The sequence below is a fragment of the Mus caroli genome, unplaced genomic scaffold (genome assembly GCF_978045245.1).
Source record: "Mus caroli unplaced genomic scaffold, Mus_caroli_1 scaffold_13, whole genome shotgun sequence".
Lineage (NCBI taxonomy): Eukaryota > Metazoa > Chordata > Mammalia > Rodentia > Muridae > Mus > Mus caroli.
The window spans coordinates 511,011-531,212 of record NW_028227268.1 but is presented as its reverse complement, the minus strand read 5'-3'; the positions used below and the strand labels follow the sequence as shown (position 1 = coordinate 531,212).

Here is a 20,202-nt window from a genome sequence, read left to right as displayed (position 1 = left end):
CCACTTCTTCCTGCCCATGGCAATAGAGATTGTGGCTGGCAGGGTAGACAGGCTTCCTGCTTAGGCGAAGCAGGCACCTGTGGGAGGTGGTGATAACTTGTGGGCCTTAACTGAGGTCCTGGCCAATGTGCCTGGAGCATTCCGCAGTGACTGCTTTCTGTCTTGTTTTACATACTTTGCCTTTTTGTTCTTTGTGATCACCCGAGTCTCTGTGTAGTTCCCAAGATTTTTGTTTCTTCTTCCTTAGGAGGTGCATGGGGCATAGGTTGGGCTCAGACACTGTAGGACAGTTGCTGTTCCATTCCTTGCCAGTTATGCCAGTGGGTTGAGATTCCTTTAAGTGACTTAAACCAGCCAGACATGTGTGCCTTTTATTTGGACATCTTTAAATTCCAGTGTTGAGGAGAGAAATTCTCTTTTTGCTTCCTCCTGAGGTGTAAAAAGGGTTCCCAGAGGCTTAGAAAGTTGAGTCTCCTATCCTCCTCCCCCGCCCCCCAGCTGGGTGTGTTGGCAAGGGAGGAGAAGATGAGACCCAGCTCTCTGCCGTTGGGGCAGAGTACTTTGGTGGTTTGGCAACAGCACCTCTGCTCTATCTAGAGAGATTTTGCCCTGAGGATGGTGAGCACTTGTCTGACGCAGACAACTGAAATCCTGGGAAGTGGCTGAATGAAACTGCCGTAGACCAACAGCTACAGTGGTCTCATCTCCTAGGGCTCGAGGTGCCTGGCTTGCCACCGCCCTGCCCCCACCCCTCAAGCCTCCGCTCTGGGGCGGCGTTGTCTCCTCAGTCTCCCTCTTGGCTTCTTTTTGTCTCTTAGAGGGTCACTTGGGTCTGATCTGGCTCCAGGGCAGGAGGAAGTTACGCTCAGTGGGTGGAGCAGTTTCACCATGGGCTTGTCAGACCTGAAGGCAGAGGGCTGGTGTCTTGTGCATGATGAAACTTGCAGGTGTATTGTGCTTCAGGATTGCATGTTTCCTTTGATGCACTTGGCTTCATTTTTATCCACCTGTTCATTAGTGTGGGTTAGGCGAAACAGGTGAACTCTGAACAAGTCACATCGAAACTAGGATTGATTTTATTTCCCTCGAAGCATAGCCCTCTCGCGGCATTGATTCTTAACTCTTGTGGGAAGGAAACAAGTGTTTGGCAATTTTGTTTCTCTGGAAGGCCCCTTTGCTCATGAGTGTTAGTATTAATGCGAATGGAGGAAATTTGAGGGCAGAAAACATATTTTTAAAATAAAACGTTGTCTCTTAAATGTATTTGACCTTTTCTTATTGTTTGATGGTTGTGTGGTCATGATTTTCCTTCAGATTAGAAGCTTCTGAACATGGCGGCTTCTCTGCGTTTCCTCCAGCGGTTATGATGGTGAAGGGACTTTTGGTTCCAAAGAAGGCTGCTGGTAGGGAAGGTACTGCCTGTGTTGATTGGTGGCAGGGGATATCCTTTTGTTTACTACCAGCTGACATAGCATCTCCTCTTCACAGTTAGGTGGTTTTTTTTTTTTTTTTATTTTTATTTTTCCTATTTTTAACATTTCAAAATTTGTCAGGCATGGTGGCGCACGCCTTTGATCCCAGCACTTTGGAAGCAGAGGCAGGCGGATCTCTGAGTTCGAGGCCAGCCTGGTCTACATGGAGAGTTCCAGGATAGCTAGGGCTACATAGAGAAACTGCCCCCAAACCATAAACAAACAAGATTCAACATCCAGACTTTATTTTATCTATTGTTGACTAAAGGTAGAATTCTTACTGAACTTATAGTTTGGGGGTATAGCTCAGTACCAGAGACCACTTCTCTAGCATTCTTGTAGCCCTGGGTTACCTAGCACGGAGAAAAACAAAAAGCCACAAAGTTGCAGCAAAACCCAGAAACCTCACAGGCAACAGTATTAACACTGAAGAGAGCTAAGGTACCAGGATCCACAGGCCCATCCCAGGGGCTGCATGGCAATCTGACCCACGAGGCATGTGTTGGAGCGTCTCTCTTCCTTGTGTGTGGTTTAAAGGATAGGGGTTGGGTGCCTGGCTACAAGTGACTGTTGACTAGATTACCTGTGTGGATAAGCACGAGAAACCTGTATCCTGGACTTGGCTCTGTCTGGGCCTTCAGCTGCCTGACCAGACTGTCCTGGCCTTGGCCTCTGAATAGGCTTTAGCTATACTTGGATTTCATCTCTCCTGGTGGCCCGAGGCATAGGTGTGGTACTTTGCTCTATCTGGAAGAGAAGTGACAAACCTCTCTTGCCTCAGAGTGTGTGGAGACTAGCTAATCAGCCCTGGTCATGCTCTTCAGCTTAGCCTGTCATGGTCTTGTGGACTTTGGCCTCTTTGTTTGTGGGCTTCTGTGGAGCCTGGTTTCTAGAGAAGCCCTGCCTCAGCATCCTAGGGCAGAATGTCTGGGGGCTTGTGCCTTGGTGCTCAGGGCAACTTTGCTTTTCACTTTATTTGTTTATATATATATTTGCGGGTATGGTGTGATGTGTGTACCAGAGCATTCATGTGGGGACAGCTTGCAGAAGTAACTCTCACCTTTCACCTTATGATTGAATGCAGGCTTGGCAGCAGCAAGCATCTCTCCCCAGAGCCATCTTTCTAGCCCGAAGAGGAAGGTTTTGGGTGGAGAAAGTGCGTGACAGATAGGATGGAGATGATGCACTGTCTATAGAGAGTGCTGTCTCCATAGACTCAGGGTTCCTGTGCCAGGCATTGAGTAGGCTCTGAGTAGGCTCTGGCTGTTTGTAGTTTCACGAAGCTCAGCACTTTACCTAGGTGAGCCCCGTAGGAACGCGTATGTACATGTGCATGGCCTCATCCTCCTCATCCCTGCCCACCTGCTCGTGTGAGCTGCGTTAGTAATGGAGGCCCAGGAGGCCAGTGGGGAGCCCCCTCCACCTTTAGCCTGGCTTGTGGCTTTTGCTGCGGGCCATTTGAACGCCTCACGCTCCACCTCCTCCTCCTCTCACCTGGCCCACGGGCAGGTGCTGATACCTGGCTGCCCTGATACTTTCCTTGGCCTTCCTTCTCACATGCTTCCCTCAGGCCTTGGCTGTTGACATCTCATCTCTGATTTGCCCTTGATCTTTGTTTCCTGCTCTCTGTCCTTGTTCTAGAGCCCTCATTCTGTGGGCCGTGGGTACACTTGTGACACCTGAAGTCTTAACCTCATGCCTGTTGTCCTACAGCTTGTCCTCCTTAGCCTTGTGACTGTAGAAGCCTGACAGAGATAGAGATAGAGAGAGAGACACACAGAGACAATGCATGTGTGTATGCGTGTGTGTGTGTGTGTGTGAGTGTGTGTGTGTGAGAGAGAGAGGGGGGGGGAAAGAGATGGAGAGAGAGAGAGAGAGAGAGACACGCAGACAGAGAGGCAGAGAGATGGAGACAGACTGCATATGTGAGAGAAACACATGTGTATGTATGTGTGTAAGAGAGAGACAGAGACAGAGACAGAGAGACTGCATATGTGAGAGAAACACAGAGACAATGTGTGTGTATATGTGTGTGTATGTGTGTGTGTGTGGGGGGGAGAGAGACAGACAGACAGACACAGAGAGAAGCAGACAGACTGAGACTTTGAGCCTGAGGCTGTCTCTGCCGGTATCCTCCATGCCTGCTAGTTGTTTGGTTCTCACGTCTCCTTGTCTTACCCAGAGCTTCAGCTGGCTTTCCAGCGATCCCTCCATGATACCTTCTTCCCATTCCACAAGTCTTCACCCTGTAGTGTGGTTCTTTAGTCTTTTAGTCCTCACTCACGCACATCTGCTGTGCTTGGTCTTCATCTTCTCCTGAAGGGTGACGACGGGTCATCCTTCTCTGAAGTACCTCCGTGGAGCCCTTCCTATCGTCCTCGTCTGTTTGGTTCCTTGTAGTTGTGCACTGTTCCATGGTCAAGAGGGAACAAGGATTGAGAAGCATCAGAGGGGGGACCCGCCAAGGGCGGTTGGGGCGTCTTCCTGCCCTCTGAGCCCCGAGGATGGCAGTGTGTAATTAGTAGGCCACGTTTTCCAAGCTGGGCATCTGGTACTGTCTTTATGCTTGTACGTGGGCTAGGAAACTGAACTGACGAAGCTTTGAACATCTGTGTGGCTGGTGACCAATGTCTGGTCATTGGAGAATCTGGCCAGTGGGTTGGCCACCTATACCTCCTATAGGCAGTAGGTTGGTCAGCCCTCTGTGGCTGAGTCATTCTATCACTGTGGGACAACAAAATGCCTGTATCGGCTCCCTGAAATAGTCCCCACTCTGTTTTTCAAAATATTTGGGCAGTTGACACTTTGTTCTAACAGTTCGTTCTTTTCACTGATCCTGTAAACTCTGTGGTTTATGTGTGCGGATCGGCTAACTTTAAGACTGCTATGTCTTCTGCCCTGCCAGGAGACAGACACCTCAGTCCCAATCCCTTCCTGCTGGCTTGTGTTATGACCAAGGGTCTGGAACCTGTGCATTCTGTCAAGTATCCCGAGTCACTGGAAGACCTTTGTACTACACACACACACACACACACACACACCCGCCATAGGGTTCTTGTGTAATCCAGGCTTGTTTTGTATTAACCCATCTTCCTATCTCCAGCGCTGCCATCTCCATGGCATTATAGACAGGTACCACAGTGCCCTTCTTGCTCTGTCTCACGTTTCTCAGCCAAAGCTCCTGAGTTGGCTTTATGGGCACTGTGTGTTCCACTGCCCCTGCTTCTGCGTCTGTCCTGTGCTGAAGACATGATGTTTGGGACGGCCTCTCAGCCTTTTCCTGGCCTGTGCTTCCTTTTGTCCCCCTCACTTCCCTCACTTCACCTGGGACAGTGCTGCCCTTGACTGTATTGGGGAGTTTGAGTTTTTGTCTCTGACTTCAGGTTCCTCAGCCATACTGGGCGTTCCTCCACGGGCTGAGGTATTTGGCTCTGTATGCATGGCTCCTGTTGTTGGGATACCCTCAATCCTGGGCTCTCAGTAGAAGGAGTGTTACCATACCTTTTTACATTTACCAGTTGATCGAGATATGGTTATCTTTACTTAAGAAGCACAAGAAATTGAAATAAGTAGTCATAACACAAACTTGAGAGGCTGGAGTTATCTGCCTTCAACATCTGTCCTTTTCCCTATTGTCTAGGGTCTTTCCTATTGGTGAGTTTTCTCTTTACATCATGAAGGCTGCAGTGAGTGAATGTGTTTTTGATGTTAGGAAGGATCGACTCTCTTGAGCTGGCGGTGCTGGTACATGCTTGCCCTCAAAGGTAGGAGGAACTTGAGTTTGAGGGCTGTATAGGGAGATCCTGTTTCATATAAATGAAAACAAACCTGAACTTGATGTTTTAGGTTTCCAGTGTAAGAAATGCTTCAGTTAACGGTGGGTGTCATTCCTTTCATTGTGTAGTGGGAGAGGGCCTTGCTTTGTTTTTCTAGTAAGGAAGAAAACACCCTCCTTCCTAGATATCTTGCCTCTGGCATATGGGTCAAACCTGAAACTGCCCAGTGGGTGGTTTGTAGCCTGAGAATTTGCCCTGATCCAAGAGTTTAGAAGTGACCCACAGGTAGCCATCTACGGAACTATTCACACTAGAAGTGTTCAGTGCAGCTTGTGGTCGGCCATAGGGCTGCTCCCGGAACTGGGGCTGTGAGGGAGGCATTGATAACTGATTTCAGCTGTCTGCTATTGGGCAGGCGATGTCTCTGGCCCAGATGCCATCGTGGGGCTGGGTCCTGCCCTGTATCTAAGCACTCCTTTCCAGTGTCAGCTTACTGCTCTATTTGGGACAGTGGGTTCCTCAGGATGTCTCTCACTGTCTTTATAAGCCAGTAGAGGTGCTAGACCTCAATTTTCTAGGCTCTGTTCTCTGGAGAGAGTTCCTTCCCCACAGTGCTGGAGGAAGGGTGTTCAGGAATGAGCTGTTGTGGCTGCCTTTGCATTGGTGAAGGCAGCAAGTGAAGGTAGTTCCTCTGTCCTAGGTGAGAGCCTGGCTTTGTTTGGGTGCTCAGCCTAGCTAGGGTGGTTGTGTGAGTTTTGGCCATCTTTTCCTGCCTGGGTTTTGATCTCCTGTATGACATATTTAAAAGTGCCTTACAATTCCACTACCAGTGGTTTGCTAAGCCTTTTATGATGGGGAATTTTTTTAGTGTTAAGACAAAGTCAAGGGCTGGGAGAGATGGCTCAGTGGTTAAGATCACTGACTGTTCTTCCAGAGGTCCTGAGTTCAATTCCCAGCAACCACATGGTGGATCACAACCATCTGTAATGGGATCCAATGCCCTCTTCTGGTGTGTCTGAAGACAGCTACAGTGTACTCATATAGGTAAAATAAATAAATAAATCTTAAAAAAAAAAAAAAGACAAAGTCAAGAATTGTTGTTTGCCACGTCCCATTGTGAGGTGGCCTGGGTACAACAGTGTCTTCCTGAGAGGCCAGAGCAGGATCTGTAACCAAGTGCTCTGGTAACCTGCCATTTTACGCCGTGGTTTCTGAGTTTGCTGGTCAGTGCTCCCAAGGCTTCAGACTGGGGAGCTTCTTAGAGCCTTTGCATTTCAGTGACAGCCACACCTGGGCTGTAGTGCAGGGACCTTTCTCCAAGGGCCTGGGGTGGAGTTGCTTTTCTTGGCTTGAATCTGGCAGTGCCTTCAGGGAGCCTCAAACCAGCACCTCTTGCTTGGCAGCAGGGTGAACTTGCTTCTGTGTGGCTCTTGAGCCTGTGATTTACGGGGCTTGGAGAGCATGCCCCAGGGAGGGGAAGCTAGCTTGGGTGGGGAGACTGGAAAGGTGTGGTATAGTTTAGGATGATTACTGGGAAACTCGTTTTGTTTGCACCTTGTGCTGGGCTAGTTTCTAGAACAACAGAAACAGACAGGGTTGCTCCTCCTGTGCCGAGAGGTGTTTTTCCCAAACTGTCGGTGCTGTAATTGCCTTGGTGCTGCCTGTGCTTTCTCAGAAATGCAGGTGGCTTTAGGTTGGTTCCTGTTTCATGTGTCCACCAAGGTGGGGTGTGTGTGTGTGTGTATGTATGAATCAGCGTGAACGTTCAAGTTCCTCTGAAGCTGAGAGATGCTCTCACTGATCAGCACTGGGAAGGGGAAGTGCTAAAAAGAAAGATTTTAAAAATGAATTATAGTCCAGGCTGGCTATAAACTTGTGGTCCTCCACAGGTTGTTGTGTTCCAGCCTCCTGAGTGTTGTGAAGATGCCTTTTATGTGAAAAATCAAAAGCCTATATTCATCTTTTTTTCCCCCAGGGGAAGGGTTCCCTTTCTTCATACTTTTTTCCTGTGTGCTTCATGGAGAGTTGCTGTCTTGCTGATTTTCTCTGAGAGTGTGCTCAGAACCTGTATTGCCTTAGAAATCAAGCCTGAAACTCCTAGAATGGGTCAGAGTGGACAGAATTGGTGCTGTACTCATGATGATACAGATTGTCATCCGGGCCATGCTGGTGGTTTGGTTTGTGATGGGGTGGTGGGGTTAGGGGACAGTGGGACGCAGACTGGACATTTGCAGGTGTGGGTGACTGCTACATGACTGGGTGCCTAGTGCCAGGGCGTCATCTACCCTCTGTGTCCACTTGGCCTGTTTTGCACATTGCCCCTCCATCTCCACCCCAAGCTGGGGTGCTGTAGTAGGGCAAGCTATGTTTATGTCTGAGGTCTTGTTTCTCTTTGGGCATGGCTTGTGTCTCACACATGGTGAGACTGCTCTCATTTACCCACTGGTTCAGGACCTGACTGTGTTTTGACACTTTCTGACCCCTACCAGTATGCTCCAGATTTCTGCTTGAGAGATGTTGGTAGTTTAAATGTGTGACTTATATGTATAATATATGATGTTTGGTGTGTTCCCTACCTACCCAACTTTATGTTCTCTTTTTCAAAACAAAACCAAAAACTTCCATAAAAACACAAAAATGGAAACCATTGCAAACAACAAGCAAAAGACCAGTAAGACAGGGAATCCCCAAACAAAGTGGGACGAAAAGCTCACACAAATCAACCAAACCCACTGAATTTGTTTTGTGTTGGTCAACACGATGGGCATGGGGGCCTGCCCTGGACTGCTGTTGATGTGCCCAGTGATACCTCACGGAGAAACTAAGTTTTTCTTTGTCAGAGTATCATTTGCAAATAGCCTCTTGGTTAGGGCTGGAACCACATGTCCACTTCCCCACTCGGCTGGGATCTTATTTGGATTGAACCTGTGCAGGCCTTGCATGTACTGCCCAAGTCTCTGTGCATTCATATGTGCATCAGCCCCGTGGTGCCTGGAAGACACTGACATCACTTCTGGCTCTTACGGTCTTTCCACATCTTCTTCCACATTGATCCTCGAGTTTCGAGGGGGAGGCATTTGGTAAAGACATCCCATTTAGGATCAACTACTCCAAAGTCTCTCTGCACATTGTCCAGTTGTGGGCCTCTCTGTTCATTCCCATCCACTGCAAGGTGCTATTCTGATGTGATTTGAGCAAGGCACAGATGAGTGTTAGAGCCCAGTGTGGCCCTAGGGAACAATTCCTAATTAGATCTTGCACAGAGAATGTGTGTTGGTATTCACATGGTAGGGAGCATTATAACCCAGATCTGCGTTTCATTCTCTGGGGAATATGTTTGAAAATAAGGGAGCTGTGCTTTAGAAAGGCTCAGTGTGGTGGGCACCGCTATCGTCCATTCTTCATAGATCGAGGGAAGGGAGATGAGGTCTGATCCTAACTGCTGTGGCAGTCTATCCAGCATATAGATGGAGAATGAGGAAGCTTACATAGTCTTCTTTATTTGTGTGTGTGTGTGTGTTTTCTGGGAATGAGTTCAGGACTTTGCACGTGGTAGGTAATCATTACCACTAACACATACATTTTTTTTTTTTTAAGATGCTTTAAAGCTGGGGATGGTATGACTGATGCCTGTAATTCCAGCATTCTGAAGGCTGAGGCAGGAGCAGTGTTAGAGATTTCTGGCTAGCCTGGCCAGTAGAGTGAGATCCTGTCTGAAAAAAATAAAAACAAAAACAAAAAATTAGAAAAAGACAAAACCAGGCAACATTTTACTACTTATGCCCTGGTTGAAAGGTCAAGCTCTCTCTGGTGTGACTGACCTCCTCAGGGCCGGGGTGCTGCCTTCCGGCTTTGCCCCCCAGCTGGCTAGTGTGCTGCCCTTGTGCTGCCTGGGTCTGCTTCTTCACACTTCTCTGCCACTCAGTAAGTTGACTTTGATCTTATGATTCCCCAGTTGGAATCTGTGGCCTTGCTTAACAACAACTTTGTCTCCGGATTCCTGCAAGAGGGACCTGGAACTTTTGTTTTTCCTGTCACCTGCCCTTACCCACTTATTCTGCCTTACCATGACATTGCACACTGTGGTTGGTAATGTATGTTTTCGTTTACCTTTTCAGTTAGGTGGTCAGATAGTCTTGAGTGTAACTGGCCTTCCTTTAGACCCTCAGGATCTGTTATTGTGAATACGGCCAAGGTCCTGCTCTGCTCTGCCATCCCCAAGTGACTGGAGAGTGTTTTGCCTTTGAGTTTACTTCCAGCATTTTCATTATGATCATCCTGTTGGATCTGAGCCGTGGCATGTGCTTGTCCTCCGTTCTTCCTTAGCCCCTAGCATAGGCTACGGGTACATTTCCCCTCTGAAACTTGTGCTTCTCCACCTGAGCTCCTGCTGTGTCTGGGCAGGTCCTTGCACACCTTTGTTATAAGCTGTCTGTTTCCAAAAGCTAGGGAGGCTTTTTGGAGTTAGACTTGGGGATAATAGTGGCTTCTGGAGGTGGCAGTCATGCCAGGAGTTGGTATCCCAGTTCAATGTTTTATTTTAGAATATTTTTAACCTTAGTAAACTAGTTTAATTAGCAGACTATACAAGTTGTCACAGAGTGTTCCAATTAGATATGTAATAATCAGTGTAGATATCAGACTTATTCTATCCTAACAAGTCAGAAAAGAAACAGAGTTTTCCCCAACATAATGTTTTTATTAATTATTTGGAAATTTCATATAATGCACCCTGAACACTTTTGCTTCCCATTCCTGTCAGGTCTGCTCTCCCATCCATGCACCCCCCCCCCCAAACAAACCAACCACCAAGTCCAATTTGTGTTGCCCATATACACATTGGAGCATGGTCAAACTCCCAGTGGCCAGCCCCTTAGAGAAAACCAGGGTCCACCTCCCAGAAGCCACCGACTGTGAAGAGCTACTTGTCAGCATTTCTGTCTTTTCAATAACTTCCTGCCTAGACTGCTTCTTTTTTTGTGGAGGTGGAAGGAGGTTGTCACAAAGCCTTCAGTGTCTCTCCTTCTCAGTTCTGAGTCTGCAGTGATCGATACCACTGCAGAAGAAGCCTCCCTGTCCATAGCAGCTGGAGGCAGCACGGATCATGGACACTGATATGGTCTCTGTTGTCAGCACTCATCAGGGGCATCAGCGTGGCCTCTGGCTGCAGCACGGATCACAGAAGTCTTTTGAGGAGACTTAATCCAGAAAATGAACCATTCCCATCTCTCTTATTTTAAAACTATTAAATTATGTGTATATGTGTATGTCTGTGTTTGTTGTCATATATCGCGCCTGTGGAGGCCAGAAAAGGAGTTGGATACCCTGGAGGTACGGGTGTGAGCCACCTGATGTGGCTGTTGGAAACTTAACCCAGTGGTCAAGTGACCGTCCCTCTAGCTTTCCTAGATGCCTTTTATAAGGGTCAGAATGAGAAGGCATTTTTTTTTTTTGAACAATTTGACTTTTATCAGAAAAATGATCGTGTGTTCTTATTTATTGTTATGTTAATCTGACACATCATATTAATGGATTATTGGATTCTAAGCCAGTCTTAAATTCTTTGCAGATGGGGAATAAGCCTCATTTTCTGGTGTAAAGTCCTTGTAATTTGTTGTTGGAGTCCGTTTTGATACCCATAGATGCTGGTTGTAATTTTTTGTCACAAGCCTGGCTATGTATTGGGGGACAGTCATTTGGCAAGCATTTTCTCAGCGTTTGGGTACAGTGTTATTTTTTTTTCCCCCTTGGATGTTAGCTAAAATTCAGCAGTGAAATCACTAGTTTTTCTACTAGGATTTGCTTGGTGGGAGGATTCTAAATAACAATTCCATTTTTTCCATGATACACTTCTATTCAGTTCTACTCATTTCTTTAGAAACAATGTTTATGTGTGTGAGTGTTTGCCTGTGTATGTGTCTGTATGTGTACCACATGCATGGAGTTCCCGTGGAGGTCTGAAGAGGGCAATGGAGCCTCTGGAACTTGAATTTTAGGTGGCTGTAAGCAGCCATGTGGGTGCTGAGAACTGAACATGGGTCCTTCACAAGTGCTCTTAACTGTTGAGCCCTCCTTTGTCCCCAAAAGTTCCTATCTCTTGGCCTATGCTAATTTCTTTTGAGAGGTTTGATCTGTTGCCCTAAAGGTCATGAAACTTCTACTGTCTGTAAGTCACCGTTCTCTGACATCCTCATGCTCTGATTTTGGACATTTATCTCCCTATACGCTGCTCTTTTCTTTTCTTTTTTTTTTTTTTCTTTGCTGTTTGTTTTTTGAGACAGGGTTTCTCTGTAGTCCTGGTTGTTCTGGAACTCTCTCTGTAGACCAGGCTGGCCTTGAACTTAGAGATCTGCCTTCCTCTGCCTCCAGAGTTCTGGGACTAAAGATGTGTGCGCATGGTTGCTCCTTGGATTTTGTCCTGCCTTGCTTTTCTAGCCAGGGTTTACTTTGCAGGGACGATGTGGTCCCTAGAGCCTGTGGGGGCAGGGTTCTGTGAACCTAAAGGATACACAGCAGTTTAGAGGTGAAAGGTGATTTTGCATGTGAAGTTTGACCTTAGTTTTTTTTTTTAACTTAATGTTTTTAATAATTATTTTGAAATTTCACATAATGCACCCCAGTCTCATTCACTTCCCAGTCCTCCCAGGTCCCCCAGTCTCCCACCGCTTACAACTCCCCAGTCCTCCCAGGTTCCCCAGTCCTCCCAGGTCCCCCAGCCTCCCACCCCTTATAACTCCCCAGTCCTCCCAGGTCCCTCCCCCAGCCTCCCACCCCTTACAATTTCCCCTTAAACAAAGTGGAAAAAAAGAATACCAAGTCCAGTTTGTGTTGCCCGTACACTCACTGGCGCTTGTTGACCGAACTTTTTAAAAGTGAAAAGTATCTAACTTCTGTATTTTCACCTATGAGCTTATGATCTGAGTCTGAACTAATTGAGTTCACAGTTTGCAAACCTGGACTGGCTTGGGGCTACCCAGCCTCTGTCCCAGAGGGTCAGGTTAGATGCCAGGCCATGCTCTCCTTTCTTACCCTGATGCCAGGCCAGCTCCGGTTACAGTGTGTAGTGTTTGGGTTGTGGTGGATTGTGTGTGTGTGTGTGTGTGTGTGTGTGTGTGTGTGTGTGTGTGAGCGTGTGAGAGCCCTCCCTTCTGCTCAGCTGCTTCTCTTCCCTGGCAGCTCAGTGTGGGGTAGGTCTAGTGAGTGGGAAGGTACAGAGCACCGATGGGGTCCTTATGGCCTGCCCAAACCAAAGCTTCACTTGGTGGCACCTCTCAGAGACCTCTCCAGGTTTATAAGGGAGCAGTGGTGGGGTTCAGAGAATTCTCTTTCTATAAACCCAAGTTCACTGATCATTTTGGGAATGACTTTCCAAACTATGACATGTGTTTTCCAAAGGGAGGACAGTGTTCTAGTGGAAGTGGAAGAGAACTACAAACAAACAAACATACATACACATATTTAACTTATATATAAATATGTAACCATATATATGTATTTATTTGTATGTATATGGTGTGTATGTATGTGAATATGGGTGCATGCTAGTCACAGTGCGTGTGTGGATGTCAAGATCAAATTCCAGGAGTTGAGAGAAGCATTGTTATAATTGAAGGAGGGCCAGTGTTCTATCGAGGACCAGTGTTTTAGTATGCTCGTGAGAGAGAATTAGTTCTAGTGAAGATCAGATAGTTTTTTGGCTGCTGCCCTCCAAATGCATTCATAGTACTGTGCACAGAGACTGCATGGTGTGCAGCCACCATCACGGTGAGGGAGAGCTTGGGAGGGACCAGATGCAGTGGTAAAGTGTGGCAGAGGGTGGAAGTCGGTTCTGTGAGGCCCTCCTCCTGGGTGGATTAAGGTAGTGGGCGAGAGAGAAGGAAAGACTTTTGTGGCTTCTCGGTTTTGTATGGATCCTTTGATCTGCAGCTCTTGATGAGACTTCCCACCCCTCTCCAGTTCAGTCTGCACTCTACGGGTTAGGGTCTAAGCTCCTCAGAGGTCAGACTCCATTGGTGTACTCTTGCTATGAAGGGACCTGAGGGAAGATCCCTGTCCTAGACTCTCCTCTGTTGTGAACTGAATCTTTCACCTGTGTGTTGGTGTGTATGCTCAGCAAAATTCTGGAAGAAGCAATGAATTTGTTCTGATAACGTGTGTGTTTTAAAGTTAGAAATGTATTTAAAACATGCTATTTTTTTTTCAGGCTCAAATATTTAAGCATGGGAAACGTGAAGACTGCCTTCCCTATGGTAAGATTCATTTGGAGGAGAGTGTTTGCACTGTGAGTTTGTGTGCACATAGTCAAGTGTGCTGCTCTCACATTTAACTCAAGCGTGTAGGAACCTGTAGCCTTGTGTGTTTGGACACTGTCGTCGTTCTTTGACTTCCTGCTTTGTGTTCTTTAATATAACTTTGATAGACTAGTCTACCTATATGAGATACAGGAAATTTCTGGGATCTGGGTTCTGCAGTGCTCCAGGTGCCCCGACTTAATCCTGGAGGGACCTGGAAACAGTGAGCATGTCCCTAGGTCGCCCAGGAGCCCACAGAAGCTGTGTTTTCCTGTTGCTTCACTCCTCCACATCACCCTGTCTCCTCTCACCCCTCCATTCTCTTTCATTCCCCTTCTTACCTCATCCCCTTAACCCGCCACCTCATTTCCTCCCCATCATCTCCTTCCCTCTGATTACTACATCCCTTGCAGTGCTTCACCTTCCTCCCCACCGCCTCTCCTTCCTCCTCCATCACTTTATATCCCCTTCTCATTACTTCATTCTCCCTTTATAGTGGGATTTCTTGGACCTGCCAGAGGAAGAATAATGAATAAGAGAATAGGCCTAGCTTAGGCTATTACCTAGCTAGCTCATCTAAATTAGCCTGACTATCCTAGTCCATGTCCCATCTGAGACCTAGCCCTATGCTCCCATCCTAGGTTTTTGTTGTCTCCAGAATGTCATTATTATACTCTTCTGCCCCACTTTAATCCCCTGAATGGCCTTTGTAGCCCAGGTCTCATCCAAGAGATCTCATTATGCTCCCCTGGGCTCAGTCTCTTGTCCCAGCATTGCCTCCATTCCAGCTCAGTGCTGACGGAGCAGTCCATGAATAAAGTACGCTCCAGAAGCTCTGGTTCACTTGAATGATCTCTTTTGTCCATACTCGCCCCTGTGCCTCTCAAGGCTTGTAGCAAGATGGCTTCCCCTGTGCTCTGGGCCTTTTCTGCTTTCTGCTGCATGGTGAAGACAGTAAGTAGGCTTCACTGTAGCTGTTCTTGGATGATAACCTGGGGAGAAAAGGGGTCTTGTGGCCAGGGCTCAGAGAGTCAGTGTGGTTTATCTGCCACCTACCTGGGGCCCGTGGGATCAGTGTGTTCAGGGATGCGTGCCACCTCCTGCCACGCCAAGTCGCGTGTTCTCCTCCGCAGCCAACACTGTGCTCCAGTGCCTCGACGGCTGCAGACTCCCCGAGAGCAGTCACACCTCACTGCGGAAGCTTGGTGTGAAGCTTGTCCAGAGACTGGGGCTGACTTTCCTGAAGCCAAAGGTGGCCACGTGGAGGTAAGTTAGGCATGGGGCTTGCATTTTTCTCAGGAGGAGGGGACAATGTGGACTGAACAGCACACATTGTCTTCCGTTTTCATTTTTCCTTTGCTGTCTGAGTATTTCTGGTTTCAAAGGGAGTGGTTTTCCCATTGGCCATTTTCTGGCTCAGTATCCTCAGTTAGAGTAGCTGAAGACAGAGTGGAGATGGAGAAGCTTGCTCTCCTGCCTCTCCCTAAGGTGCTGCTCATGCACCTGCAAGTGGTTGGTTCTGGCTCTTGAGGGAAAAGCTTTCTGTTTGGTTGTCTCTCAGAGAAAACATGGTTCACTGTTGAAGGTTTATTCAGAAACAGAAGTGTCTTTTCGAGCCGGGGGTGGTGGTGCACACCTTTTATCCCAGCACTCGGGAGGCAGAGGCAGGCAGATTTCTGAGTTTGAGGCCAGCCTGGTCTACAGAGTGAGTTCCAGGACAGCCAGGACTATACAGAGAAACCCTGTCTCGAAAAAAAACAAAAAATAAGTATCTTTTCTTGCTGGTGGACACAGACTCTTCTAATATCCTCGTAGTACAGTTGTTTTGTTTTGGTTTTTTGTTTTTTGCTTTTCCTTTTGAGACAGAGCCTTGCTGTGTAGCCCAGGGTAGCCTTGGATTTACACTCCTCCTGCCTCAGTCTTAGTGCTGAGATTCCAGGCATGTGCCATCATGTCTGGAAGCTGCTGCTGCTGTTGCTGCTGTTATTGCTATTAATGTTATTCTTGTGGTACTGTAGCTTAAACCCAGGGCTTTATGCAAGTGTTGTACCACTGAGATGCATTCAATTATCAATGTATGTGATTTGGGAAGAATTATTTAAGTTTAGTTAAAATGTTGTCCAGTGTGTAGTGAACTCCAAAGAAGTGTGCTATGATTTAGAGATGTCTTATTGAAGTATCCCTTACATGCACACTTCAGTCAAGGTGGTTCTGTAGGCGACATTCTAGTGATCTGTTCTCAAAACATCATGGAAATTTTCCAAAGAAACGAAACCGACAGGATGTGGACAGTGCAGATGGAAGCCGGTGAAACCCAAGACCTGGAGGGTGCAAGGCAGTCTGGAGACTCAGGAGACTGCTCTGGTCAGAGGCTGGCAGGTGGGAGGGGCAGCCTTCTGTTTTGCCCAGGCTATCAGCTGATTGGACAAGACTTGCCTGTACTAGAGCTGGTTTATGTGTTCAGAGGTGAACTCAGAGACATACCAGATGTGCTCAGTTAATGCTCGCAGGTACTAGGAACGTTAATTTAAGAAGGAAAAATAATTTAGTCTGTATTTTTTAATCACATATAGTAATGTAATTATTAATAGAATTAGGTTTTGGAAGGCATGCTGACATACTCTGGGAGGCAGGAGGAAAGTTCAAGGCTGGCCTCATCTTCATGGTGAATTCTAGGCCTACTAGGGCTACATAGGAAGACTCTGTTGATCAAAACAATCAATCCAAACCAAAACATGACTGAATTTTTGTTTTGTTTGAGACAGTCCCTCTATGTAGCCCTGGCTATCCTGGAACCTGCTTTGTAGCAGGCTAGCCTTGAACTCACAAAGTTTCCCCTGTCTCTGCCTTCCAAGTGCTGGGATCAAAGGGATGAGCATGGCTGGCTAATGATTGAATTTTAATTCACCCTCTTCCTATTTGTTTTCTCTTCCTCCCCCCCACCCCCATCCGCCCTTTCTTTCCCTCCCCTCTTAAGGGAATGGGTCTCATTTATGTAACCCAGACTGACCTTGAATTTGCTGTTCAGATGACCTTGAACTCCTGATTCTCCTGCCTGCATCTGAAGTGCTGGGATGATGGGCATGCATTACCATGACCAGTTCCCCTTTTTATCTCTTTTATTTTTAGGTTCTTGTTAGATCTCCTAGGCTACTTTCTACAGGTTTTCCCCATTGCAGGTGGTGCAGTTTGGTCCTCACAGGCTGTGAATGCTGGGTGCATCCACTTTCCTGTCTGCTCTTAGTTTTGTTAGTCAGTTTAATCTCAGTTCTTTCTCTGGGGTACAGCCGTCTTCTGTAGCACAGGTTTTGCTTCTCATGTGGATCTTAAGTGCCAGCTGGAGCTTTTGGTCTTCTGCTGGTCCCACTTGCCAGTGGCCCCTAAATCCCCTGAGCTCTGAGTTCTCCATGCAGCTTCCCCTTCATCGTCCTGGGCCCTATCCTGTACTTTCTCATTGTGGGGCTTACTCAGGTGCGAGGGAGACCATGTGTGAGTTCTGTGCTCTTTCTTAGTAGCTGCTGCCTTGCTAGTGACGTGTGTGTGTGTGTGTGTGTGTGTGTGTGTGTGTGTGTGTGTGTGTATGTGTGTGTGTATGTGTGTGTGTGTATAGCACTTCCAGTGTGGCTGCTTGCATTTTGGTGCTGTTCTTTCACTGCAGTCTTGACAGTGCCTATGGGGCAGCGGTGAAGGGAATGCACATGACTTGCTATTGGGGAGGGAAGCACCTTGTATTGGTCCTCATGGGGCTCGCCGCAGGGTAGAGAGCCAGGCAGAAGCTACCTGCTTCTTTTGAATTCCCTTTGGAGGTAAGCTTTGGTTACTGTGGCATGATGACTCTGAGGAGCGAGTTGCTAGGTCAAGGCTAGTGGTCAAGGCTTGGCTCCAGGTGGTGGTGCAGTGGTGACCATGAGCCACATTTTCATTGGCTATTCTTTTCTTGTTCCCAGGCAAGTGGGAGATCCCTGTTGCCTGGGCTGAGGCCAGAAAGCCAAGCAGGTGGAGAAGGCAGCTACTTGCTTGTGAATAAGGGTGAGGCCCTGGTTTCTTTCATGTGCACCTATAGTCAGGTGTTGCCATTGCCTTCTGCTATGAAGCTTTGTTGTAGAAGGCTCTTCAGAATCAGGGCCTGCATCTGACTTAGGTTGACTTTCTTTTGAGGTTTGTATGGATTGAGATTTTCGTAGGCATCATGTATGATTATTCTGAGGGATGCTAAGTTGATGACATCAGTTACCAAAAATTTTATTTTCAGGGCCAGGCTGAACCTACCAACTTGAGATGGTTTTGTTGTGCATAGGTATCAGCGTGGCTGTCGGTCTTTGGCTGCTAACCTGAAGCTCTGTGCCCCGGGTAAGAGTGACCAGAAGCTGCTGTCTGATAGTTTGACCTCTGATGGTGATGAAGACTATGATATCCCAGAGGGGGTGGAAACTGTGATAGGTAAGTGGAGCCTACAGCAGATCCATGCATGCCTCCCTCTGCAGTACAGTCTGGGCTTTCTCTCTGTTTTACCCTCCCTTTCTTCCTCTCCTGGTTATCTTCTGCTACATCACCTAGCATGTGGTCAGTGACTGACGTCATGGACACTTGGTCCAGCAGTGCCATCTCTCCACTGTCTCTTCACCCCTCCCCGTAGCCTATTGGACACCTGACCTTAAGTTTCTCTCCCTGGGTGACCTCAGGTACATGGACTTGAACCATGGGACCATGGTTCTCTGCCTCCTCCATATTCTTGTCTTGTCCAAGCATGCTTTCCTCGGGCATCATCTCAGACCACTTTAGGTGTCCATACTGATGAGGAATCTTGACCCAGTGTCTGTTCCCAGCAGCCCTTTACTGTGCCCACCCTCAGGTTCCCTCGCTCTTCCTGCTTTCTTGCCTCGTGCTGGATGAAGTGTGATCCCAACTGGGAGGCACAAAGCCAGCGGCCATGTCTCTTGCTGTGTTCAGTCCACTCGTGCTTTCCCCGCAGACTTGTCTGTACCTGCTGTCTCCACAATCTCCTTGACCACAATGCTGTTGCTTATGTGTCCAGCACTCCCCATACATTTGGTCTTTTCTTTGAGCCTTCCTGGGATTCTCTTCCTTGGCTGCTGTGTGCTGCATGCATCCTGAGTGGCTCTAAGCCACCTTGCATTCCATGGGCCCAGGCTTAGTTCTCTGCTCCTTTTCTCTTGTCACCTACTTGCCTTAGGCCTGTTGCTTTACACTCGCGGGTCTGCTGACTTGTCTCTTCCCACCCCAACCGTGTTAGCTATTTATCTTTGTCAGTTCTTCTGGGGTTTGCCCTCTGGTCAGCATTGGTACCATCCTGGGCTTGCAGGGATGTGTGACTCGGGATAACCTTCTGACTGTCTCTGTGCTGGTCTCCCTAATTCTCATTTTTCTCTGTGGAGGCCTCCTCAGATGTTTGTTTCCTTTGACCTCCCCTTCTATTGGCTCACAGAGGCCTTTACCTGAGGAGGCATCTGTTCCCTGCTGATTGTCCTATTGGGTTGGCTCCACTTGTTAGAAAGTGGCAGAAATGTCCTTTTCTGTGATTAAAAACAGTCATTGTAAATAAATTTAAGGTCCAAGATTGAAGAGATAGCTCAGCTGTTTAGAACACTTGCTGGTTTGGTTCCCAGCACCTATAAAATAGCTCACAGTCATCTGTAACTCAGGTTCCAGGGGATCTGACCCCTCTTTTGACTTCTGCAGGTACCAGTCATGCACAGGTACATATACACACATGCAGGCAGTATGCTCATACACGTGGGGTTAACATTTAAAATACAAGTAAGACCTCTTGGGAATGCAAGATGGCTCAGAGGGTAAAGGGACCAAACTTGACAACTCAGGCTTCTTTCCTGGAATTTACATGGTAGCAGGGGAGAGCCAGTTCCTAGAAGTTGTCCTCTTGTCTCCACATTCATGCAGTGGCATGCACACATCATACCCATTCCTCCACCAATGTGAAAAACAATACAAATAAAGACTCTTATTTTAAAGGGTCTCACTGTATAGCTCTGGCTGGCCTGGAACTCTCTGTAGATCAGGCTGGCCTCGAACTCAATTGAAATCTGCTTGCCTTTGCCTCCTGAGTGCTGGGATTTCCAAAGTGCCTTTGAGGAAGTCCTCCTGCCTCAGCTTCTCAGGCACTGAGGTTACAGGCATGTGTAACCTATAGCTGGCTAAAATTAAGATTTCTTAGCACAGTGTATTCTTTGTAATCCATAGAATAGATGATTCCAAGTGTATTCCTACATAAAGAAGTGTAGGACTGTTGGGATAGTTTATATATAAGCAAGAGGATTAAGATTTTATATAGGCTGATGGTTCTTGTGTCCTGTTTCTTGCAGAGCAGCTACTGGTTGGGTTGAAGGACAAGGACACTGTGGTGCGGTGGTCTGCAGCGAAAGGGTACGTATGGACGCCCTACATGCTGAGTGCCAGAGGCAACGGGCAGGTGTGTCTCCGTCAGTGTTGATTCCTTAAAGTCTTCATTCCGTAAAAAAACTTTACCTGGGTTTTGATAGTTGTAAATACTATGTAGATCTTCAAATGATAGAACTATTGTTTTATATAATGTCCATTTAAAGATAACTATTGGCTATATACATGCCTTTAATCCCAGCCCTTGGGAGGCAGAGGTAGACAGATGAATATGAGTTCAAGACCAGC

General features: G+C 47.3%; 1 protein-coding gene across 1 annotated transcript in view; it reads left to right on the top strand.

Moving 5' to 3' along the window:
* Tbcd (tubulin folding cofactor D) overlaps nt 1–20,202 on the top strand; it is a 163,210-nt gene that overhangs the window by 28,874 nt on the left and 114,134 nt on the right. The window contains exons 8-11 of the mRNA XM_021178456.3: nt 13,452–13,497; nt 14,673–14,805; nt 17,837–17,979; nt 19,881–19,941. Coding sequence (XP_021034115.1) covers nt 13,452–13,497; nt 14,673–14,805; nt 17,837–17,979; nt 19,881–19,941 — 383 coding nt within the window. The remainder of the gene's footprint in view (nt 1–13,451; nt 13,498–14,672; nt 14,806–17,836; nt 17,980–19,880; nt 19,942–20,202) is intronic.